Source organism: Osmia lignaria, chromosome 14, assembly GCF_051020975.1.
Source record: "Osmia lignaria lignaria isolate PbOS001 chromosome 14, iyOsmLign1, whole genome shotgun sequence".
NCBI classification, from domain to species: domain Eukaryota; kingdom Metazoa; phylum Arthropoda; class Insecta; order Hymenoptera; family Megachilidae; genus Osmia; species Osmia lignaria.
In genome coordinates, this window is record NC_135045.1 from 8,675,037 (window position 1) to 8,698,914 (window position 23,878).

Sequence of the window (23,878 nt, forward strand, 5' to 3'; positions counted from 1 at the left end):
TTTCACACCAACACCCTACTTCTTCTCCTGCAACGTCGTACCTCGATTCGGTCCCAGGAAACAAACGCCATCCCTAACTTCCGGCTTCGCGCACCGTGAAATTTTATTCCCTCGCTGTTGATCCGTGAAAAGATTAAAAACCTCGTAGACAATAAATTTTTTCACTATTCAGGATAATAGTAAACGTGTTAACGATTAAATCGAGTAGCCTAGTAACCGACTTCGACTTCGAACCCGCTATTTTTCACCCTACCTACTATATTCGTAAGGAAGTTTCAATGAAAAATGCAACAGCATTAATATTCATCGAGTATGGTTTCCTGTTTGACGCTAGTGGTACGAATACGATGTCTGATGGCGCAGGATTCTCGAACAACGTGAACGAACCAGGCGAATGTCCTTATCGAAGAAAATCGTGAATGGGGGATGTTGACGAGAGATTGCAAGGAACGTTGCATTCTTAGTCAGACAGATAAATCTGTTCGTTTCACAGCTTGAGTCACACGTTCCTTGTTTAATTCAGAACTCAAGATGACGGTACCTTCCAAACAATGTGGCATTCAAACGGATTCAGGATACATATAACGAAACTTGCCTCGTTTGTACTGTTTGCAAGATGGCACGGAAATGGGTTGATTAACCTCGAAAAAAAACTATCAGTAATTAACCCTGTTTTGGAGTGATGGAGTATAATATTTCCCTTAGCAGGTGCCCACTGAACGCGTTAAATATGGAAGAAAAGTTGCATTACACAGCAAAAATGTTTCAATTCTAAAGTTAAACTGAAGAGCATTCCGTTCACGCTGACATCGCCGTTTTTATTATGAATGTTTATCTCCCGAAGGAAGTAATTAAGGGACAATTAATATTCATTAAAACCTTTCTCATCGTTTAACGAACTCTTTATTCTCGAAGCTGAGCTCGTACATTTTTGAATCGTTCTGTAGGCTCCGGTGAAACGTGCGACATGAAATTTCCAAGTTCCCATGTGGCATCAGGGTTCATCAAGATGTCACATCGAGACGGTCGGTACCGTGAGATTTCGAGTGGCCGAAGAATGAGCCTGGTGGAGGCAAGGAGTTCCATTGAGAGGCAAGAAGCGTGGAAATGGTCGAAACGTCGTTTTGAATAACGAGACGATATCGCGGAAGCTGAACCCCCTTCCTCTGCTATCGCAAACGAAACGATGCACGCCCGATAAATCCTAGTAATGCCGGTGATTAATCTCGGACGCGACTGGCCAGTCCATCTTCCGGAATGGATACCGGTGTCACGAGGATCCGTTTCTTCTATAACGAAAGCTTACGTCTACTTTCCACGCTTTGCTATGCATAATCAACGCAAACAGCGTTGCCTTTCAAACTTAATTAGGCGCTTAATTTTCGGACATAGAACTTCGAAATTTTGCTAAGGTAGCAAAGTTGGAACTTTGAAAATTTTCTTCCACCGTGTTTCATCGTGCGAGTGCGGAAATATCTAATAGCGTTAATTTCTCCAGCCATTCGATATTCTCAGCCTCAACGTGGGAGTGTTTCATAGTTGCTCATACGCTCGTGGCTCGTTAATCCCCTTGGTAAACGAATTACCGTGAAATTCGTTGAAAGGAAACGCGAATCAGCCTCGCGAAAGTCGTCGACGAATTATGAACGTTTATCACGGTAGAACGCGTTCGATCTTGGAGCATCGTCGCTTTCTAAGCTCGGCTCCGAGTCAAAATCAGCTCCGTCGAGAGCGTGTACGCATCGAATGCGCTTTCCTATCCTTTACGTTTCTCTTCCTGTGATACGCAATTACCAGGATGCTCGCTTATCGCGCAAACGATGCGACCTTTTCAAGGCGGTGAAACCGCCGGAGACCCAGATAACGAACGGCGATGTAACAATTTCATGCGAACGAGAAAAACGAAACGTCTCGGTACCCGGTGAAAGGTCCCGACGTCGTTAACAGGAAACTGGCTAATGAAAAAGAAGGATTAGGTCGGTTGATTTTCCGTCGAAAGCTCGTGACCGCTTCGCCGTGGCTGTTTCGTTGAAAATCACGCGACAATAGGACATTCAGTGATCACGAGCGTAGCCCCGCCAAGGCTGACGTTGATTAACACGAATTTTTCAGCTTCCCTCGTTGTACGAGTCTCTACCGAGCATTTACGTAATTACTTTCACTGACTGCGTCGTTTCATCGAGTCTCTTCTAACGAACGCTGCTCACCCGTCGCTAGTTTCCTTTTGTTCGAGTGTCTTTTTTTTCTTCTCGCGATTTTATCTGGAACATAGCAGAGCGTGTAATCCAAATTTTCGTCTGTTTGAAAAATTAAACAGGTACGTAGGTACTTTTCGAACAATAAGAGGTCTACTTTAGATTCTTGAAAGGCGTAAACAATTGCTTTTTTTGCGTGAAAAGAATAGGAATAGACAATGGGATGAGAAGCGATCAAAAAAGGAGGAGATCCGCTCGAACGATCGTAGAAGGTCAGGATGGAACTAGAGGAAAGTAGCGAAGAATGCGATCGCGCAAATAAAGCATCGGTCGAACAGCTACGTCCGCTCGAGCGGTACCTAGCGTGTTATCGGTGTAATCGGCCGCGCCACTTTCGCTAATGCACCGTTTACAACGCGGACGAGTTACGCTCGCGACGCGTTTACCCTCCTTTTCCTTGATACGTTTCTGTGTACGCGGCTTAAAACGGAAGAAATCAACACTTTGTAAGTATTTCTGTATTAACTTGAAAGGCTGTCTGTCAATAATACAAGTTAGCTGCTTACATTTTGAGTGGACATGAAATACTTGCAAAATGAATGTCAGTCAATTATACAGGAATTTCGATTTGCAACGAGGACGAACAGATCAGCTATATTATATTTAATATTTCTTTGATAGTAATCATTCAGCTAACGCCCCGTGTCTAAATTCATGTTTTTTGTTTCCAAGCATTTCTAGTTTCCGCAAACTTATTCATTCACGTCTGAAATAATTGCCTGCATCATTAGCACCGACATTATTAGGCTCTGTAAATGCGTGAGAATCCTCGAAACTCTGTTTTTGCGTGTAGCTAATGTCTGCACCTTGTACTTTGGACTTTAAAGGAATGTTTACTACTCTGAGTTAACCATAAAAGCCATTGGCGACGTTGCTATGCTAATTAAACTTGAAATTAGTTTCGATAAAAAAGAACGGCGTCACTAATTGACAGTGTTACATCAGGAAGTATCCTTGATATCGAATTGGAATTTGCCGAATGAGTAGTCGTTTTCATTGTAAATTGTAGTTTTTTAGTTGTTTACGTGTTTTGAAAAATCGAGGGAAATCATTTAGTCTGGATCTTTCATTGCGTTTCCCTATAGGTACCAAGAATCCGTCCGGAAGGTCGGCGACGCACTGCACTTGGAAATTGTTTCTATGTCTCAAGATGCCAAGAACTTACGAATTGTTCTCTTTTTCAATCTGCTTCTTTATTAATAAGGGAGGGTAGTGTGAGGAAATATCCTATTTCAAAAGTATCTTAAGAGTCAGTTGCGAATGTTTCGAATAACTGGTACGATGGGGAACTGTGGCGTTAACCGCTAACGAGGCAAGTATTGCATAAATATCTCGAACTTACTCTCGGGACGTCTTCCATTATTCCTGTAGAACGCTTTAATGAGACGTCGAGGAATGTTTGGAATATGCTTAGTGATCGTACGCGAAACCTGTGTAGACACACCTTTCAAGCGGCACGCAAGGCTAGTCAAGGATAACGCCTACCGTGCTAAAATTAAATATCATTGCACCTGTGGTGAGATACGCGTAACACGTTTCAAATATAATTTCATCGTTGAATCATAAACGGCCTTGAATTCGTCCCGTGAAACGATTAGGAGAGAAGATTTATGCTTGCAGCATCTTGTCGCTTAGATATGACCGCGGATTGTTGATTACCCATCAGTTCTGAGGGCAATTTTGAGCGTAGCCTCGTTACTCTGCTGATATTATAAATTGGAGTGTTTAATTGAGGAAGAGAATGGGATGATTTTAAAATATATGGCCTTGAATGCAAAAAAGAAGAAGAATTGACTTTCATGTATATTCAGTTTTTTATTACACGCGTTAAAGGAGGACAAGTTATTTCTAGTTGAAAAATAACTCACTTTGTATGAAGGATCAAGGATAAGGATTTTATATGAAAATTTAATACCGATTCCACCAATCTGTGCTGTATTTAAATACTTGTAAAAAAATCTTTAGGTATTTCCTTACGATAAATGTCAGTCGATTTCGTGGTTCCATTTCTACTCGAATAATATGTCACGCTCTCCGGTTCGACGACATTTCACATTAAAATCCGCTGAACAACTTTTCGCAAACAAGTCGTCGATGAATTAAGAAGCGATTACTGGCTGTTTTGGCCTCTTCGAGTCATTCGACGTGACTGTTTTTGGTTTCCATGTCTTCTTTTATCTGGCCACTTGGAGATGTCGCTGATTTTACGTAACTGCATGACGTTTTTATCAGAGGCCGTGCGAAAAAATGTCATCGATTTTTCTTCCATTTCACGTTTCCCCGCCACGGGATATTTCATCGAAGCGACTGTATGCAAATAAGGGTCGTTTGCAATTCTCCTTCGTGCAATCGTTTCGTCTCGCGTCGTAATTTTTCGACACGGTTAGGCGTCCCACTTTGTTCGCCGTTTCGACATCGTTAAGTGACGCGAGCGTCGGTACTTTAACACGTTGACTGTCACCGAGGGTCAGTGATGACCTACTCGAATAATCTCGTTCAATTTATCTATTTACTCGGGGCAATGTTTAGAAAAAAAGGGTAAGAAAGAATAAATTTGCAACTTATTCCTTTGGATACAATTTATTCTCTCACAGCATACACGTCCCAGTTTCAGAAATCGATCGTCGATGTTTCTTCTTCCAATTATATAACCATACAAAAAGCATCTCTGCGAAATTCAAGACAATACCAACATCCATTTATTTTTATTTTCACTCCACTTTCGTGCACGAAATCACGAAACATCTCTTTTGGCGAGCATCGTCGCCTTCGACGATTCACGTAGCACGTTAATAAACAATTTAATGCAAACCGTGCAATTATGTGGTTGCTCTTTCTTAAAAAGACAAAAAAAAATGGCGACGAACGAAGAGAGAAACGAACAGCAGGAAAGGCAATATCGGCAGCGTGTAATTACATTTTTTCGCGAGAAGCGAGGAAAGGGAACATCGAACGGGGAAATCGGGCATTTGCAATAATCTTCAGCGCTCGATTGCGCAAAAACGGTAGAGAAGAGTAGAATGAAAGAAGGCGGAGCGACGATCGCGTAACATTTTAATAACTCTATCGCGATTATTTTCCTTTCCTCGACAAGAATCTACAGACAGATGCTGAAGAGTTTCCTCGGCAAATAGGCGCGCGAGAAAACACGCGTATCTCGAAGAGAGAGCGTTATGTCATCGCAAAAACAGCGGTCGAGAAGGAAGTACGATCGTACCGGTATGCAAATATTGCGTGACGAGACGCGCCTCGATTGTGTAACGTTACTTAATGTCCCTTGATTTTATATACGGTTATCGTAACACACCAGAGATCCTATGAAATTTACAACCTGGCCCAAAGTTGGAACGATCCGGCGCGGCTATCTCCAGTACTTTACACCATTACATCGATGTTATTCTGCGCTTTAACGTCCCCATACTCGACGACATCGATCGTCTTTGTATACCCGATATTAAGTTTCACCGTAGTGATTTCTCTTGTAACGTTGTCAATCTGTCATTTCTCCTAACAAAAACGCTCGATATAATTATGCGAAATTATTACTTCGATATCTGTTACAATTTCTTCAAAGTCTGAATGAAATCAGCGTTACGAAGATAATGCACTCTCTCTCTTGCCCGTTGAAAAATGATTTCATCCAGGATCGTTTCGCGCCTTTCTCACGTCAGTTTCGTGGGAATCGTTCGGATGCCTCGAAGATATATACGATCGGCCAGAGAAGAACCGGAGTGTTCTTCTCCTTGAACTTGACTGGACGATAGTCTCTGCTGTTCGTGGCCACGATTCGTTCGCGACAGCGTCTACGAGGTACGCGGGCTTGAAGCTCGCATACGAGGTCAGGATCGAGAAAAGGAGGACCCTGTGGGCGGACGTCGGTCGCGAGTCGTTGCGAAAGCAGAAGAGGCCGAAGATCCTCGCTGACCTCGTGCAGAAATACCTCTCGCATAGGATTGCGGCGTCGTTTTTAATGAAACAATGCCGGTCTTTCAAGCGACGAGCGGGATACTCGATGACATACAACGTCAAATCGCGTTTCATGGATTGTATACTCACCTTTTGCCGCGCCCCGTGAAACGGAAATGCAATTCTCCAATACGGTTCGTTCTTTTGCGATTCCATTGTCGGATCGAACGTCCTACTTTATCGAGCTCCAACAGACGTCTTCGCGATTGCCGTGTAAAATGTGACACGATCTTGCGTTGATTCTGAAGGAAGATAATTGATGGTGATGTTGCTCCAAGTCGAACTTCATAGTTACAGGATTTTACACTCAGAATAATAGTAAATACTGTGCCAATTAACGAGAGAATATAGTATACTTACACAGTTTGGTGCACCGATGAAACGAAACATATATTCCCCGTTATTCTACATCCACTTTGTAGCATCGTTTTATCGGCAATCTCCTCCAGCAGGCAAAGATCAATGATTGGTCTATAAATAAGATATTAAAATGTTAATCGTGCAGAAGCTTGAACGGTCACAACGTTGTATGTACATACGTGTTGGGAGTAGTTTCGCGGGCACGTAAACGTACATACTGACAGTGCCGTGTAATTATACGCATTCACGTGATACCGAGTGCACACATCGAAACGGTAATTTACTAGTATAAATTACACCTGTTGCGGTTAATTTTACCGGCTTAGACGGTTGCTAAAACGTTGTTTCCTTTACGGAGGACAACCGCAACGTTACTTCTCCTTTTAATCCTACGAAATGTCGCTTTTGTATATCGTTTACTTCGCTCCAATGGATACGTGCTGTATTCCCAGCTGATCTTTAATTAAGAAACACGTGGATGTTTAATTGGACTTCGTGGTCTCTGGAATCTCGCCTTTCCTGTGATAGGAAAATTGCACGTTGAACAGAGTTTCTATAGAGTGTTGTACAAAAATATGATGTGATCTATTTTCTGAAAAGAAAAGGACAGATATTGATATTTATATATTATTAGTCTATTGTTTCTACTAGCTTTTGTAGTCTAGAACCAATCTTCCATTTGCCAATAGGCAAAGATATTTCTCCTTCCAAGTATTTATCATTTAAAACCGGAATAGACTGTACCTCATACTTAGCGCTTCATATTGTTCTAAAGTGACGTTGATTAAACGCTCATTTAAACGTTAATTATCTCCCTCGTTTAGCGCCTGGTGAAAATCTTTCGTTGGCTCTAGTAAATCATCGCGAAACGACTCTTCGCACTTTCACCACTTCAATCAACCATTTAACAGATCAATCGAATTAGACCTCTGTCGTTCATTCAGTCCGTCAGAAACGTTTCTTCCGAACGAAACTGTCAGATCATCATTTAGACAAAATTATACTGTTACGTATTTCCTATTCTGGAGGTTCTCTTCAGCTTCAACGGTCTACGAGATATTCCTGCATTTGCAGTTAAAGAAACACAATGCAGCTTGCTTTTCTGATTGTCTAGGCACGCGACAAAAGCGTAGAAACAATTTAATTACAATACCTAGCGAATCTTCGTTCCTGTCTAATGCCTGGTTTCATGGAAAACACATGGGAACGATAAAGCCCGACAAGAGGCACGCGATCCCATAACAAAAGAAATCTCGCGGTATCTTGAGTGAAAGTCTGAGCGTTGTGAATTTAATACGGGACGAGAAAGAAGGCGAGGCGAGCCATTGAAAATCGAAAATTTTAATTAACTACGCTTTGAAGCGAATCAACGAAATTCGACTGTTATTTATTCGAGAGGCTGGGTAAATATCAAAGTCGGGAACGTTCGTGTTTCTCACGGTAGGCTGTTCGATCGCAATCCATCCGGAAGGTAAAGGAGAGAACAGGAGCCGTGGTCAGAGTCACCTTGGCAGCTTAGAAATCCGAGAAACAGTTTCAAGGTAAAATACTGACGCTCTCTATGCAAATTGACCAACAGTTTCGTCGTCACGACGCAAGAGACGTTGATTTCTTTTTTCGAGGATGCATTAGCGCAAAGTAGACCATAGAAGGTTCGATGCAGAAGAGCAGATAATGTCTGGAGGAATTTAACATTGAATCGCGTATCGACGGAAGAAGGAAATTCCTTGAAATATAGGTATATCCGTAATATCAGATCCCTGCGTCCTCGTCGAAACAACGCAAGGATCTTCGATTCGCCATTGTCGCTTTTATTCAACCGCGGCCATGTAGCCGTGGCAGCGTGTTCGGCGCGATGGAACGCGTGGGCTAACACTTGTTGCGTCGGTGCAAGCATTGTGCCCGGGGCTACCTTCACCCATTTTAGTGCCACCTACATGATATTACGCACCGCGGTTCGATGCGTTCGCTCACCCATAAGCTCGGCGACACGTTCGCCGCTGAATTACACCGGTGAAACTGGCTCATCCTGTGCTAACTCGCGCGGTGACTCAACCCAGCCGGAGGAGGATCCTTTTCGAGCAGAGTCCAGCCCGACAAGGACCATTTCTGATCGCTCAGTTCAGTGAACTCGAATCACCGCTGGTAATTTACAGGACGCTGCCTGTAATAAATTTGGAAAACATTTATTTTCAGCGTAGAATGTGGAATCGCTTTGATAAACAGTTACGTGTGGACTAGGCTTAAGGCGTAACTAAAACACGTGCTCTTGAAGGCTCCGACAGCGAAAATAGACGTCGAAATTCGTTTCCTCCCTGTCTACAGTCTCTCAGGAACGTCTGACACGGTAGCCGAAGCAAGTTAAGACGTTTCAATTATTCCCGCTCATTTTGATCCGGTGCTAACCACCAGCGAGACTGTAATAAGCGGTCGTTCATTTAACTCGCGCGCATGCTTTCCACGGGGAAAGAACAGAGGAAAAACCGAGTAAATTGCAATGGTGCTCGAGCAGAACAGATTAACGCGGGAGCGTAGCTCGTGGCGCGATCGTTCTTTCCAAACAGCGTTTAGATTGCAATAAATCTTCGCAACGTCTGGACTTCACGGGGCGCCGTGTGTAACGTTGGTAGTGAAATGAATTGCGTTTAACAATCGCGCCATTATCTGCGCGCATTCGGCCTGGTCAAAGGGTCAGGGTGGTGGAGGACGAGAGAAGAGGAAAAAATCGTGAACCGCGATCCCCGTGGGTCGTGGAGATAAAGTGCTGGACGAAAATAGAGTCGCCGGGGAAACACCTGGATTACCATTAACGGCGAGACGCTCTATAAATATGGCGGTGCCTTGACGCTCCGTTACATACTGTACGGCAAGCTAATTTGTCACTTGCCGCGAAATTCCACGGGCCCCCTTTATCAGTCTCCGTTCCCGTGTTTTCGTATCGCGACAGCGAAAATAAAGAGTCTTGGAGCGGAGCACGAAACGGCTCGCCATGTCGGCGAACAACTTTTGCCAACCCAAACCTTTCTGTGTTGGTTCGTCGACAGGTTTTGTTATGGCTGATCTCTAGTGAGCTGAATATCAAGCTTTTAAGAGGGTATTCGCATCTTAGGCAATTTTTAGAGATAAAAGTTGACTCAATTTTTATCATGATTTCCCTTTTACCCTTCATTTTGGGTTCTAACGACAAGAACTAAGGAGAGGTTGCTGTACTTACCATTTAGGAGATATTAAAAAATGTAATTACCATAATCCTCGTGTCACGAAATGTCGGAGCTAGAAGTGTAGTCACGTTCGTGCGACGAGAAGTTCATTGAACCTTGTCGCGCGGCGTATCGCAGAGAGCAAGACCAGATTCGCCAGTGCGAATCGGTAACCGGCGCCAAATCATGCAAAAAGTCTCCGACACGACGGCACAGGTTTGGTAAAGTATTTTTAAAACTTGTCTGACTACCCGGGACGCAACCCGTCCCATCCTGGAACACTGATTCGACGAATACTACGTTCTCGTAGATTCCCCTTCATTCGAAAACCTTCTTTTTTCCGTTGGTAAATTCCACTGAAATGAAAAGTTACAATTTCACAATTCTATAATTTTACGACTGGTAGCATAAAGGTTAAAGCATTTTGACTCTTACCGAAACGTAGCGTTCGTCTGTGCCCAAAATTGGCCATGGCACCCGCTCTGCAACGTACATAAGGTTTACAAGAATCTTTCTCACCTTTCCAACTCGGTCATCGCAAAATTTTTTTATGATTCTCCATAAAAATAATGGCCGGACTAAAGTGTTACATGGCCGGACTTCAAAGTTCAACACGCAAAACAACACCTCTTTGAGCGTGTTTTGCGTTCTAAGAAAATCGAATAATTCCGGCTTGTTCGCAAGACGAAAATCTTAAGAGTATAGATAATAAAGCACGTAGAATTTATGGGCGTCATTTTGATAGCTGTGAAACTTTCAATAAAATCGTCGGGAAACAATTTGGAAGAACATGTCTGTCGTCACGGTATTGGGCGAGCATCCTTAAAGTCTGCTGCCTCGTAAACGTACTTTTATGGGGACCATCGTAAATATGGCCACGCACTTGTCTGTAACTCTCGAAGATTACCTAATGAACGACTGCCCATTTAGTGGTTTTTATCGTGCTTGCAAATTTTATATTTCATGATTGGTAATCAACATGCAAGATTACCTCTTACAAATTTCGGGATAATTCAATTACTACATTGTAAAGTTCTCAATCAATGTTATTTAAAACTTTACAACTTTGAAGATTTTCAAGACTTTGAAAGATGTCGGAAATTAGTCCGAAATTGAATCGATGTTGAAAGTGATTTATAATGATTACCTGGGCATCGCAACATTCAGCAACATGTACAAAGAAACGAATTTATGGTGCTCTCTGGCACTCGAATGAAAAAGCATCCCGAATAGCCCGAACTGTCCGGAAAAGGCAAAGGGGTTTGGCTAGGCCGGTGGAGCGAGGAAAAAGGAAGAGCAAGCCGGCAGTTTCGCGGAACTGCCGAGGATTTCGGCATCCTGGAACTTTCTCATATTGATCCTGGCGAGTCTGTGAATGCCTCGACGTCTGCGTCTAAGATATCTCTGCGTAGGAGGAAGTTGTCCCCGCCCTCTGTAACCACCGTAGAATGATGCATTGCGGCAGCCTGGACGCCTCTTTCAAACGAACTAGATCCTCCCAGTTATCGGTTCTGTGTATCAAAGAAAAATTTTCCTCCTCAGAATCTATGAAACTCAAGCCAGACAAAGGCAAACGCGAACCCAACAAAACTAACGTAAAACGTTCACCTTTTTACCAGTGACCGTGTCACTGCTCCACTACGGCACGATCCTAAGTTGCAATGGCGTTTCGCGAAGTCGATGGCCCACTTGGAAGAATACCTCGATGCACACAAAGCCGCAGTAGCTCTGAAACACGGAGATAAATACGTACGGTCAGTCTGTCGGGAGATCGACGAGAAATTCCACGAGATGGTTGGCAGAAATTAGGCTAACCCATATATGGCTCGAGACGAGCAACTGTGGCCAAGCTTTTTCTCTTCGACAGAGATCGTCCTTGTTTCTCTAGGCTGCTCTTCGCGTACATACTACATACGTGGTGCCCGTGAAATCGAACGAGCCGTGGCAACTGCAGCTTCGAAGATTTCTATCAGTGGATCTGTACGCTGGCTGGTCGAACACGGAAGCCGTTGAACAAGACGAAATTCTCGGCTCACCTGGTGTCGCCAGCGATTTTTCGCGGCTCGAGAAAGCGCAGTGAAAACGTATATTTTCATATAGCCAGACACGAGCACGGCTAGGCCTGTTTGATCGGGATCGCTGCCGATATTCAGGACAAAGACACCTGTGTTTTGTACCGTGTGTAAATTATGGACGCGTGAAGCGTACGCTCGTAATCTCCACGCAACGACCGCGAACAGGATGCACCTCGATGCGATTTCTGCGTCGAGGAACGAACAGTCCCGTGAAAGGACCTGGATGCTAATGGTAGTCATCTTCCAACCTTATGTTTATGATGAATATTTTTTAAAAAACGCTGTTTCTTATCTTCGTTTACTGACACAGATTTTTTTTTTTCTAACGCGTTGACACTCTATCGGGTGATGACAATTTGCGGAGGATATATGTAGGTGTTCCAGAAATTTTACTTGTTTCTGAAAGGTGACTGTAGTCGCACAACGTCCTTTGATTGTTACTCCCCACACCTGGTTCATTGCAATGTTACTTGTTCTATTTTTTTATGCGTCTTGGTTTCAATGTTCTTTGTAAAACGTGTAACTCTGTGCAAGAAAGCTCAAAGCGTCCGAGAAACCGCGCTGTACATTCATGTTACAGAGGAGCAGCACGTTTCTAAATCAAGGTGAATAACGATTTCAATTACCGACATCGCCTTACCCCATGTATTTGCGTGTAGCCAGTTCACGGAAGCAAGTTTCGTATGTAGCCTGAGCCTTATTACTCTCGTTACAAGCGGCAGCATCGATTGAAGACCGTGGGATTCGGCCAGTTCGTGCCAGATCCGACCTTGCATACTTTCCAGACTAATTACAACGCTATCCTAGATTTCGCGATAGGATATTTCTATTGAATTTTCTGCTTTTCAGCTTTCAGTTTCTGGAATACTTATTTCCTCCTCTGTCACTGTCTGAAATGGTGTTTAAGGTGGATTAGGTTCAATTAACATTCTCTGACGTTTCAATTCTCTCGTTTTCACAGTTTTCTCTTAGTATTTATTTGTTATTTTCTATTTACTACTTAGTTATTCGTATCAGTAAGTGTATAACCATTTTAATATCAGCATGATTTATACATTTATCGTATATCATTGCTCCGATGCACTATTCCTATCAGTTCATTGCACACTCTCCAACACCGTAAAATACGAAACGGAAGTTTTGATTACCTGAAAACAGAAGGTGATTTAGCAGATCATTTTCAGTTTTAGTAAAGAATATAATTACATCTGCAAAACTCTGCAAATTCATCGTAACAAAACCACCGGCAGTTAGTTGAAGAGGAGTCAGAGCTCTCCTTAACGCCAACACGTATAACGCTTGCGTTTTGACCGGAGCGTTATACCACATAGCTTCGTATCTGACAATGAGAATGCAAATTTTTCGAATGTTATTTATTCCAATTTTATTTTTCCTCATACTCATCCCTTACTCACATATTGTTATAGATCTCGTCGTTTACATTCGCGAGGAACTGTCCTTGAATCGATAGGAAAAATATGTGCATTAGCTGAATGATTAGGAAGCTGCAATACTTGTAGAATTCCGAGGTAATTTTCATTACCGATATCTGCTTTCAAATAATTATTTATACAACGATCGTGACATTTCATCCAGCAACATTCAATCCATATAAAAACTAATATTACCTTAAATAACGTAACGGTGACACCTAGCATTACCAGCATCATAGAAATGAGGAGATAATGAAAGTGGATGTTCTCAATTTCTTTCAGATATCTATTTGAAATCATTAGATTAAAAAAATGCAAATATTTGATGCGAAAATTGTGAAAATCAAGCATGATGCGATATTTAAACTTCTTTATTTATTTACGGATGGAAATGTGTTAAGGGTAAAAAACACGAGTTATGTTGATTAAGTACCTAATTATAAATGAAAGTTTCCAAAATTGTGAAATGTTTCAATGTCACAAATTTACAAATATAACAAGCTGTTAATAACAAAAGAGATAAATTTAATGTACAGTGATACCCACAGGTTGGCTCGTTCGTGTCCCTGAACCGCGTAACACACCTTCCGATGTATCTCATTAGGAGTATCAACATTTTTCCCCTTTTCATCAATAGAAAAATCGATCGCGTGTTTGAAACGATACCTGTGAACATTTTTACTTATTTCATTACGTTTTTTAACGTTTAACATCACCTGAAAATGTTTTTTTTTTACCCTGCCACCGCCAATAAACTGCAAGCATGTTGCACCAGGAACATATACATCGTATCGCAAGCAGAGTACACAAGCAGCGCTGATATTACTGCAGAAGACATATGTGCCGTTATCGCATAATAGTATTTCTCTTCGTCGATCGCGTAATAAGCCGGATAAATGAACAATCGATTTCGCGATTCATTGTGTGATGTTATTTTATCAAAAATTCGTGATATATGCGGCTGGCTAATAAATACAATCACACAGAAGTAGGCATTCCCTATAAACAAATTAAACTCACAGATTTTTTTCAATATAATTGATAAATATGGAATCCTCTTACCTACGTAGAAAGATGTAAGAAAAGCTCCTCTTATGGCGTACGTCGTCATAATATTAAGTTCTTCTTTTGATCTGTCTATCGCCCAATCTTCATATATTCCATCCAGAAGCAATTTGAACTACGTTTAAACAACTCGTCTTGTGTAAATGAAAAAATAATTCAGTGCATGTTAATCTTCTCACCTTCTTCTCCTTGACAATATAAGTCCACTGTTTAGTTAGTATGCCGATTAATGCCGTCATGAAAGGAATATCCTCCACCGCAACGTTCATACTAAAGAAGCACACCACCTTTGCCGCCTAAAAGCACAAACGTTTGGCACGAAGTTCAGATTGAAAACACTGTCCAACAAATTTAAACCTTTTTTCTGTTTTTCAATAGCCACTGGGTGATTGTTGCAGAGTTTCTCGTCCTTAACACGAATCTGAGAACCGAATTGCTCTATCACCCTCAGTTTTCGAAAACCACGAGTTTCTGTAAAATAATGTGTTTTGGATGGAAAATGACCTATTACATGACCTATTAAAAATCGATTGACGAGTATTACGAGTTTATCAATCGACACTCGATTGAAGACAGTTTTGAAATTTGTTTATTAGAGGAAACTCTCCTTTATCTTTTAAGAACAATGCGAATGTTCTAGCGTTTTTAGTTTCCGCGTAATAGGTCATTTTCCCTCTAAAACACATGTTTTTACAAAAACTCATGTTTTTCGAAAACTGAGAGTGATAGAGCAATTCGGTTTTCGGATTCGTGTTCAGGACGAGAAGTTCTACAACGACCATCCAGTGACTATTGGAAATCAAAATTCGCGTTGGACAGTGTAATCAAACGTGTAATCTACCTGCGTAACCAAAGCTGGGACTACGATAAGATTTATAATAAATCGCGCAAGGTATTTAGAAAACTTGGTCTCGGAGGGCCAAATTCCGGATAACTTAACGAATCTTTTGGTGACTTTCAAGTAACGTTTTTCCAGTGTTGCTGCGTCCATGGTTAAGTTTCGACTGACTACTTTGACCCTTCGTGGATATGTAATACGACTCTCAGGGCGAAGGGCAGTTAAGCTCTTAAAAATTTACCGCGGTATACCTTGCACCCTCGTTTGAATAATTTTCATGTCTCATGCAAACGAGTATATCACTGAATACACTGCATTAGTCGAAGATAAATGTTACTTTAATTATTCATTCACCCTTTTAAGGATATAATACATTCGCATTAAGCGGATGTAAAAACTGACAATCAGCGACAATAAATGAAAGAGTAAATTGGATATGAAATATTCACACACCTCTGCTATCCAATATTAGTTTCTACCTTTATGAAAAGCATCGTTATTGATTACTTTACTCGCATGTTGCATCAAGTGTTTGTAGTTCTTTGTTTTCTATTGTTCTGGTGAAGAGGAGTGCTTGTGAAAATTATAACGAAGATCGTGAATTTAATTAGAAATCTAATAATTATCTCAGTTATCATGTTATCAGCGTGAAATAATAAGAAAGGTAATTTCAGCAATCCTAACATCGCATATATCACCGTTATTGCCACTGTCCGCTGGCAATAGGTACATATCCATTGAAAGAAAAAACTTGCTCTCCTTGCCCCGATGTGGCCAATTACTCTAGATTCTTGACTTTCGCGAAAAGTACCGTGCCGTTCGCGACTCACGTTGAATGGTGGTGTAATTTTCAATTTACGATGAAGAATTTCAGTACGTATCTGCGACACCTGTGCACACGACAGAATCCTCGATCCTTTCATATCCCACTGCTATAAAAATACTATAAATTTTATTCCCGAGTAATTAAGAATGAAAATTATATGTTAGGAGTTACCACTTTTTCTTCAAATTCATAAAGGTATTAAATTATAGTCAAGTTCAATTTATAATGTTGAACTTTCCTTTTCATTGTACATATTATTAAGGTTCGTATAACAAATTATAATCAGGTTCGATTTTAAATTTTGTCTCGTGTCTAACAGTTGTTTTAGTAACGTGTTTGTCGTGCACCTTATTTTATAAATATTCTGTTGGTTCAATTAACCATTCAGGTGTTCTTCAGTACCATAAAATATGAAACGGAAGTCTTTATGATCTGAAAGCAATATTTTATGTTTAATCCGTTGACAGTCGTAGTAGAAAATACCTGCTAAGAACATTCATTTTCTAATCTAATGCTGCAGGTTTTTATTTTGAATTATATTAGCCTACTATTAGCGGTATCTTGATAAGATATCTAATAGCTAATAAATAATGTATAATTACAGCTGAAAAGCTCTGCAAGTTGAATGTAACTACTCCGGCGGCTGATATTTCAGGTGGAGTTAGGGTTCTTCTTAACGCTAATAGATACAATGCTTGCGTTTTGGGCGGTACATTGTACCACAGTGCTTCGTATCTGCATTCAAAAATAATATAAATGTTTAAATTTTGCAAATGAAACAAATTAGCCTTAATACCCACATATGGTCATAGACATCGTCGATGGCATTAATCACGAACTGCCCTTGTAGCACCGTAAAAAACATATGCATCAACTGAACGAATAAGAAAACGCAGTGGAAGCAGCACTCGGTGTCTCCATTGATTTCCATTATTGACAGCTGTTTTTAAGCAATCGTTTGTACAATAATTAGAAACCATCTTACCCGAAATATTTTGAACAAAAATTACCTTGTATAATGAAACGCTGAAAGCCATGGTTGCCAACGTCATGAAAATTAAAAAATAAATCATGTTGATGTCCCGGATTTCGTTTAGATATCTGTTTGGAAAGAATATCGAATAACGCGACAAAAAGAAATAACAGAAACAAAAGTAAGAAAGTAAAAGAAGTTAAATGATTATACCTATTGTTCATCGGAAACCATTTTCAGTAACTTTTCATACATGAAAATAAGTTGAAAATGAAATTGAAAAATTAAAAATGCATTTATTATACGCACGTAATTGCTCGTTCGTGCGCTTTTATTGAATGGCACACTCTTTTGTATACTTCTTGGGCTGGATCCATAATTTTCTTTTCACAGCTGGAAAAGTCTTCGATCGCGTGTTTGAAACGATGTCTGCGAAAATTCATAACTATTAAAACTGTTCGTAATTGTTAATTCCAAATTGATTCTTTTTACCCGGATACTTCCAGAAGTCCGCAAGCGTGTTGCACAAAGTATATGAAAATCGTATCAACGGCAGTGAAGACGAACAGTATTAATATCACGAAAATAGACATATGGGTCACCGTAACGTAGAAGTATTTCTCTTCGTCCCACCCATAGTAAGGCTCATACATGTACAATGGATCTCGTGATTCATTTAGCGGTATCAGTTTGTCCAAAATACGAGATATGAGAGGCATGTTAATGAAAAATACCGTGGTAAATATAGCAGTTACTGTAAAAATAATAATGTCATTTTAAAATTTCCGTGGAAATCATAAGAATAATGAATGAACGTGTATGATTCAAAATTGCCTTACTTGCATAGAAGGACGTAAAATAGGTTGCTCTTTCAGCGTATGTCTTCATAATGACGATTTCTTCCTTTGATTTGTTTACTGTCCAGTCCTCGTACATTCCATCCAAAAGCAATTTAAGCTATGGTAATTAAACACACACTTTCAGAAAAGGACATAATGAAGATTAGTGTTAATGAACATCCTCACCCTCGAACCGTAGATGAAAGAATTGGTTTGTTTTACGAGTATTCCCATTCCTACGGCGATGAAAGGAAATTCTTCCATCAAGACATCCAGTTCACGAACTAGTGCGATATAGGCTATCTAAAAATCAATATGTGCTTTCGTTGCAAATGAATCTAACACGGATAAAATTTAATTTAAACGACGGGAATTCTTTGTCCACCAAAATTAAAAATATAAAAGTTTTTTCGTAGATTAATCACTGCTTAAAAAAGAAAAGTATTCGTGCTTCAATCAGTACCTGAGTATAGATAGCTGGTATCGTTATAAGAGAAGAAATGATTATTATAATTAATTTTGACAAAGGTCTCTGATATGGCCACGTTCCAGCTAGATTCGCGAATATTTTTGTGACTTTCAAGTACTGCTGTTCTATCTTGTCTCTGTCCATAATGAAACACAACTTGACCGTGTTGCTACTTTCCTGGATATGTAGAACTGTCAGAAGTGGTAGGAGATTTTTTGAAAACGCAATACTTGATAGACTCTACAGCCTCATTATTCGTCTACATTTGTTTGAATAATTTCCATGTGGCGTGCATGCTATACGCATCTACATCGATACTTCGCAAACGGTGTATTAATTATTCATATTCGCTTTTAAGAATACACTGTGCAAAAAGCTATCTCGATATAATAACAAGGTATGTTTGCATTAGTTTCTTTAAAAAATTGACAACCACTAAAAAGCAATATCTCAAACTGAAGTAGACATAAAAGTGTTCGCTAGAATGTGTACTACGTTCAATGAATTCAATGTTAGCTTTCGTTGATTCGTCCATGTTAGCTTTTTAAATCAATCGTCTATGTTTCTTTTTTGCAATTGTTCGAACATGAATCGCAGCAATTAAACTGGATGTTTAATTTGGTGGAAGTTGTTTAAAAATGTTGAAACACACACGAAAATGTTCGTTATCAGTTCTGAAATAGTTTAGAGATGTTGGCGCCTTCGCCATGAAGCTCTGTGAGAAAGTCACCGCGAGGTTCATGCCCGTTTAAACTGACCTAATCCCACGGTCCAGATTCCAGATTAATATTTGCAACGAGATTAATGAGAAAGGTTGCAAGGTTTTCTGGATTCCCAATAATTAAACACGATATATCTGTGCTTTAACCTTCGTTCTTCATGCTGACAGATTTATATTACAAAATACAATTATAATTAATGTATAAAATTATATTTGTTTTATAAAATTGAATTAATCCCGTATGCAACACGTATACCAATTATGTGTTCATGGTGCACCTTATCTTAAGACACCATACGTGTCATCTATCGTTTTGCCTTTCTTATAGTAATCAATTCCTTTATCTCGATCATTCGGTTACGTAGCTTTCAACACTGTAAAGTACGAAACTGATGTTTTTATCACCTAAAAACAGATATTCAAGTTTTTTTTTAATTGGACCAAATCGATGTAACAGTAATTAATATATTACGTCTGCGAAGGTTTGCAGGTTCATTGGAATAAGACCTCCGGCTGTTATTTGAGGAGGAGTCATGCTCGATCTTAATGCTAAGATGTATAATATTTGCGTTTTAGGTACGGTATTGTACCATAATCCGTCGTATCTGTAAACGGCAGAGTTGTTTTTTTTCTTTTTCCAGATGATTTACGAGAGGTCTGTGTTAATTCATTACTCACATTTTATTATAAGTCTCGTTGTTTGAATTAATTACAAACTGTCCTTGAAGTGTCAGGAAAAACATATGCATCAATTGAACAACTAAGAAGGTGCAACACTGATAGAACTGCATACAAATCTCCATACTTGATACCTGGTTTCGAAAAGTGATATTTTATGAAGGTTCTTATCGTAGGATGGTATTGAATTTAAAGAACTTACCATAACTAACGTACCACTAAAGGCTGCAACCATAATACCCATACAAAAGAAAAGATAACCACGATGAATGTCTTCAATTTCTCTTACATATCTAGATAATTTGGAAACGAACGATAGAATAATAAGTAATAAAGTGTAAAGAATTTAAACGTATCGTAGTATACCAACCTTAATGCGCGATCATGCCCCTCAACCGAGTAACGCACTCTTCTGTATGTTTCCTTCGACATTTTTACAATTTTGCTTTCGTCAGAAATGTCCTCGACTGCTTGCTCGAAACGATATCTAAATTACAAAAAGACTCGTGCTTCAGAAAGTTAAAATTTTTGTTACTGACTTGAATGCAACCTGTTCTTACCCAGCCACAGCCAATAACCCGCAAGCATGTTGCACAGCATATATGTAACAAGTGTCACAGGCGATATAGATGATCGTAGTTAATACAGTTGCAATACTCATGTGTGTTATTATCCAGTAATAATAATTCGTATCGTCAATGAAGTAATAAGCTGGAAAAATATACGCTCGAGGCCGAGATTCATTCAATGGCATCACGAGGTCGGCAATCCGTGGCCACCATGGCATTTGCATGAATAGACCGGTGCAGCTGTATGCATTTGCTAAAAACAACGATTTAAATAGTTGATTCTACGCAAATGATTAATTGAAAATCTTCTTACCTAAATAAATTGACGCGAAAAGGGCTCCTCTTTCCATGTACGATGTCATAATAGCAAGCTCCTCTTTCGATCTATCCACTGCCCAGTCATTGAACATACCATTCAAAAGCCCTTTAAACTGCAATCAAATTATCAATTTCCTGTAATTAAAGACAGAAGAGAGAGTAACGCGTGTGTTTGCTCACTTTTTCCTCGTTTACGATATAAGCTCCTTGCTTAAACAACCCCAGTACCATCGCCAGTAAAAATGATAGCTGCTCTACCACAGCAGTCAAGCTGAAAAAGCATGCTACATATGCTATCTGTAATGAATATTAATCAATCGTTGGCTGGCACGGTTAATTCTTTGACTAAATTAAATGCAGAAAAAGAGTGATATGCGTGCATCCAAGAAAATCGATACTATACCATGTGTGTACCTGTGACATGATACAAGGAACGGTGGTGATGTAGACGATAAATCGAAGTATGTTTTTCGTAGACTTGGTCTGTTTAGGCCAAATTCCACTGATGATCAGGCATCTTTTTGTAAGCTTCAAATAACGTTGTTGTATCCCAATATCATCCATGACGAGACAAGCAAACCAGCTAGAGAAACCTATCTATACAAGCGTGCTTGTCGCGAAGAAGGCAATTGTAAAACTGATTTTCTTCCATCTATTCTATAGTTATTTTGCACATATCATTTTTTGTATGAAACTTTAATCACACAGTTCTCGCAGAAACGAAAATAGCTTCATAACGGAGCTGGAAACGGTGGCGCATAATTGGACATTAATATGAAAAAGGTTTCCCTCGTTCCTTCTACGGTACATGCAACTAAAGTATACCAGCTTATTAGTTGCAATTCCGAATTCAAGTGCTTTCGGTAGTTTAAATGTAAGTGGCTCGATTGAATGATATAGCAGAGTGTAAAAACAGTAAATAGTAATTCTGTCTTAGCTGGGCGAAGGTATCAGTAGTGTTGATGGAAAAAGAAGGTAGTATAGTAATTTGAACCATGTGTAAATTGGAAATTATATAATAAGTGATGTGAAAACACAAATTATTTGGAACCTGAAGTACTCTAAGGTACAGTTTAATTAATTTTCTGATATTTTATTTAAATTATTACTTACATACTTGTGACTATCTATTTCATTAAATACGCGACAAAATGCAAAACTATTCATGAAATAGTTTATATTATTATTATCATGGTAATCACATCTTAATGAGTGACATTAATCACATATTATTTGTGCGTATTTGTTACGAAAGATTTTCAAAGCATTCTTTTATTTAGATTTCATTACCGTATAGTATGAAACTGATGCCCTTAAAATCTGAAAATAAAATTTCCATTTATATTTGTAACTTTTTGCAATCTAAAAATGACCCAATTACCTCGGTGAAGGTTTTCAAATCCAACTTTACAAAACCCCCAGCTGTTAGCAGTGGAGGAGTCAAACTTCTCCTCAGAGCTAAAACGTATAGCGTTCTTGTTTCGTTTGTGGCATTGTACCACGTTGCCTCCCCTCTGAAAATAATATTTTTTATCCAATTATCTGTACAGATGAACGATGAAACAAAAATGATCAGCTGAATTGAAATATATGTGAAGCATTTAAAGTGATAAGTTGTCGCCCTTTGTTTTACCCATGGGCCGAGGAGAGCACCATTGCCCGCTACACTACTTGTTGTGCAGGCCTACTCTATCTAAATAATGGACAAATGAAATGAAAAATTCGTGAATGAGTTACGAAGATTTTGGTTCTTTTCGTCGAAATTAATCGGTGAGTGAGAATGCATTTTGGTGAAAATTTGGAATCAGTGTTCACGGATTGATCACTCACATGGTTTTATAGAGATTGTCTTCAGAATTGATCACAAATTGGCCCTGAACGACTAAGAAAAATACATGTAACAATTGAGTCAATAGAAACACATTGTAGATGAACCACATCATGCCAAATTCACTGCTAGTCACCTAAACTTATGCCAATATATTTAACGATTCTTTTGGAGAACATAAGAGGAAGGTTAATAGAAACATTTTACCATTAATAGAGAAAGGGTGATACTACCCAGCAGCAGTCCCATTGAGACGAAGAGACTAATGTCGTAAGCACTTCCAACTTGGTTCACGTAACTGCATCAAATTAACTTATTGTTGGTGTATATATTAATACTAAGATTCTAGCATTTTTGACAATATGTACTAACGTTAGAGCACGTTGATGAGTTCGAATGGAATCACATACATTCCTGTATATCCTGCGCATCTTCAACTTATTACAAGTGTCCTGATCGTAACACGCGCACTTAAAACGTTGTCTGCAAATAATTTGAAAATTAAAAAGACACTTTACAATTTTATATACCATAATCTTACCCTGTAATGGCTAATAAACTGCAGGCATGTTGCACAATGTAAACGTAGTTCATGTCACAAGCACAATATAGAACATTGGTAAAGAACAGTATGGCTGTCATGTGCGCGACTATGACGAAATGATACTTCTCGTTATCGACTCCGTAATAAGCTGGATAAGAGTACATTGGTTCCCGAGATTTGTTTAGAGGTAAGATGATATCCAGCAAAGGTGGTACGAAAGGCATTGTAGAAAACAAAGTCGTGGAAACAGTCATATGCACTACAAGAAAATTTATTTGATTCGTAGAATTTAGTATTATGTTATTAATGTTCTGATCTCTTACTCATATAGAGTATAGCTATAAGGTATCCCTTCTTTCCATATTTTAACATAATCTCAAACTCAGCTTTCGATTTTAACGTCAACCAATCTTCATTGATATTACTCAAAAGCACCTTCAGCTGCAATTTCATCGATGTTAGAAAAGAAAAAAATATGAACATTGCAGACGCGAATCTCTTACCTTAGATTCGTTTATTATACAGTTACTCGTTTTGATAATCGTTCCTAAGGCTACCACCAAAAAAGGTATATCAGTTAGAAAAGTGTTCACACTACAGAAAACTACAAGTCTCGCAACCTACAATCAGAAATGATAGAATCCTCATGAGATTCAAATTATTTTAATCGAATACCTGTGTAGAGTAGCCCGCTACCATTATCGCCATTAGAATAATTCGTTTGAGTGTTCTCCGGTAACTACTTTGACCAGGCCACAGTCCTGCGAATAATCCGATTTGTTTATTATACTTCAAGAATCGTTCCTCCACAATATTCACGTTCATGGTTCGTGCAAAACAGTTTGAGAAATTAGACGGACGCAGTTGTTTTGTTGCAAGAAATGTAGAAAAAGGAATGAGGGTTGCAAACGATCTTTTGTA

General features: G+C 39.5%; 5 protein-coding genes across 12 annotated transcripts in view; 1 reads left to right on the plus strand and 4 right to left on the minus strand.

The window, feature by feature from the left end:
- LOC117605629 (uncharacterized) overlaps positions 1 to 23,878 on the plus strand; it is a 152,047-nt gene that overhangs the window by 97,408 nt on the left and 30,761 nt on the right. The window lies entirely within an intron of this gene.
- On the minus strand, positions 12,737 to 15,345 carry LOC117605626 (odorant receptor 13a-like). Of its 2 annotated transcripts, XM_034327157.2 has the most exons (9): positions 15,196 to 15,345; positions 14,534 to 14,650; positions 14,352 to 14,469; positions 14,027 to 14,288; positions 13,836 to 13,955; positions 13,485 to 13,575; positions 13,272 to 13,405; positions 13,063 to 13,195; positions 12,737 to 13,004 (listed from the first exon to the last, which is right to left on the minus strand). In XM_034327157.2, exons 1-9 carry the CDS (start codon positions 15,343 to 15,345, stop codon positions 12,954 to 12,956), a joined length of 1,176 nt encoding a protein of 391 aa, XP_034183048.1. In that variant the 3' UTR covers positions 12,737 to 12,953. The 2 variants fall into 2 exon arrangements, with proteins under 2 accessions (XP_034183048.1, XP_076548175.1); XM_076692060.1 differs by having other exon boundaries at positions 12,737 to 13,195.
- Positions 16,159 to 18,528, minus strand: LOC117605735 (uncharacterized). The gene is made up of 8 exons (XM_076691996.1): positions 18,256 to 18,528; positions 18,009 to 18,066; positions 17,831 to 17,948; positions 17,484 to 17,745; positions 17,351 to 17,420; positions 16,819 to 16,958; positions 16,621 to 16,753; positions 16,159 to 16,450 (listed from the first exon to the last, which is right to left on the minus strand). The coding sequence occupies exons 1-8, from the start codon at positions 18,441 to 18,443 to the stop codon at positions 16,403 to 16,405; spliced, it is 1,017 nt and encodes a 338-aa protein (XP_076548111.1). The 5' UTR covers positions 18,444 to 18,528; the 3' UTR covers positions 16,159 to 16,402.
- LOC117605734 (uncharacterized) lies at positions 20,255 to 21,201 on the minus strand. The gene is made up of 4 exons (XM_034327393.2): positions 21,000 to 21,201; positions 20,766 to 20,882; positions 20,581 to 20,698; positions 20,255 to 20,520 (listed from the first exon to the last, which is right to left on the minus strand). Exons 1-4 carry the CDS (start codon positions 21,147 to 21,149, stop codon positions 20,255 to 20,257), a joined length of 651 nt encoding a protein of 216 aa, XP_034183284.2. The 5' UTR covers positions 21,150 to 21,201.
- LOC117605733 (uncharacterized) lies at positions 21,858 to 23,656 on the minus strand. Its single transcript, XM_034327392.2, has 8 exons — positions 23,633 to 23,656; positions 23,461 to 23,577; positions 22,955 to 23,268; positions 22,786 to 22,896; positions 22,621 to 22,711; positions 22,416 to 22,549; positions 21,967 to 22,099; positions 21,858 to 21,905 (listed from the first exon to the last, which is right to left on the minus strand). Exons 1-8 carry the CDS (start codon positions 23,654 to 23,656, stop codon positions 21,858 to 21,860), a joined length of 972 nt encoding a protein of 323 aa, XP_034183283.2.

Excerpts from the sequence above, each read along its gene's own strand:
- LOC117605735 (XM_076691996.1), bottom strand. The coding sequence starts at position 18,443 with ATGGACAGAGACAAGATAGAACAGCAGTACTTGAAAGTCACAAAAATA. Across the intron at positions 16,959-17,350 it reads TTATGGATCCAGCCCAAGAA|CTGTCAATAATGGAAATCAA; the intron begins GTATACAAAAGA and ends GCTTAAAAACAG. Across the intron at positions 16,754-16,818 it reads GACGATGTCTATGACCATAT|ATACGAAGCACTGTGGTACA; the intron begins GTGGGTATTAAG and ends TTTTGAATGCAG.
- LOC117605734 (XM_034327393.2), bottom strand. The coding sequence starts at position 21,149 with ATGGATGATATTGGGATACAACAACGTTATTTGAAGCTTACAAAAAGA. Across the intron at positions 20,883-20,999 it reads TTCCTTGTATCATGTCACAG|ATAGCATATGTAGCATGCTT; the intron begins GTACACACATGG and ends TATTCATTACAG. Across the intron at positions 20,699-20,765 it reads ATATCGTAAACGAGGAAAAA|TTTAAAGGGCTTTTGAATGG; the intron begins GTGAGCAAACAC and ends ATTTGATTGCAG.
- LOC117605626 (XM_076692060.1), bottom strand. The coding sequence starts at position 15,345 with ATGGACGCAGCAACACTGGAAAAACGTTACTTGAAAGTCACCAAAAGA. Across the intron at positions 13,956-14,026 it reads AGTTTATTGGCGGTGGCAGG|GTATCGTTTCAAACACGCGA; the intron begins GTAAAAAAAAAA and ends AAATGTTCACAG. Across the intron at positions 13,406-13,484 it reads TCACCGTTACGTTATTTAAG|ATATCGGTAATGAAAATTAC; the intron begins GTAATATTAGTT and ends ATTTGAAAGCAG.
- LOC117605733 (XM_034327392.2), bottom strand. The coding sequence starts at position 23,656 with ATGGTAGCGGGCTACTCTACACAG. Across the intron at positions 23,269-23,460 it reads GTATAATAAACGAATCTAAG|AACATTAATAACATAATACT; the intron begins GTAAGAGATTCG and ends GTAAGAGATCAG. Across the intron at positions 22,100-22,415 it reads GACAATCTCTATAAAACCAT|AGGGGAGGCAACGTGGTACA; the intron begins GTGAGTGATCAA and ends TATTATTTTCAG.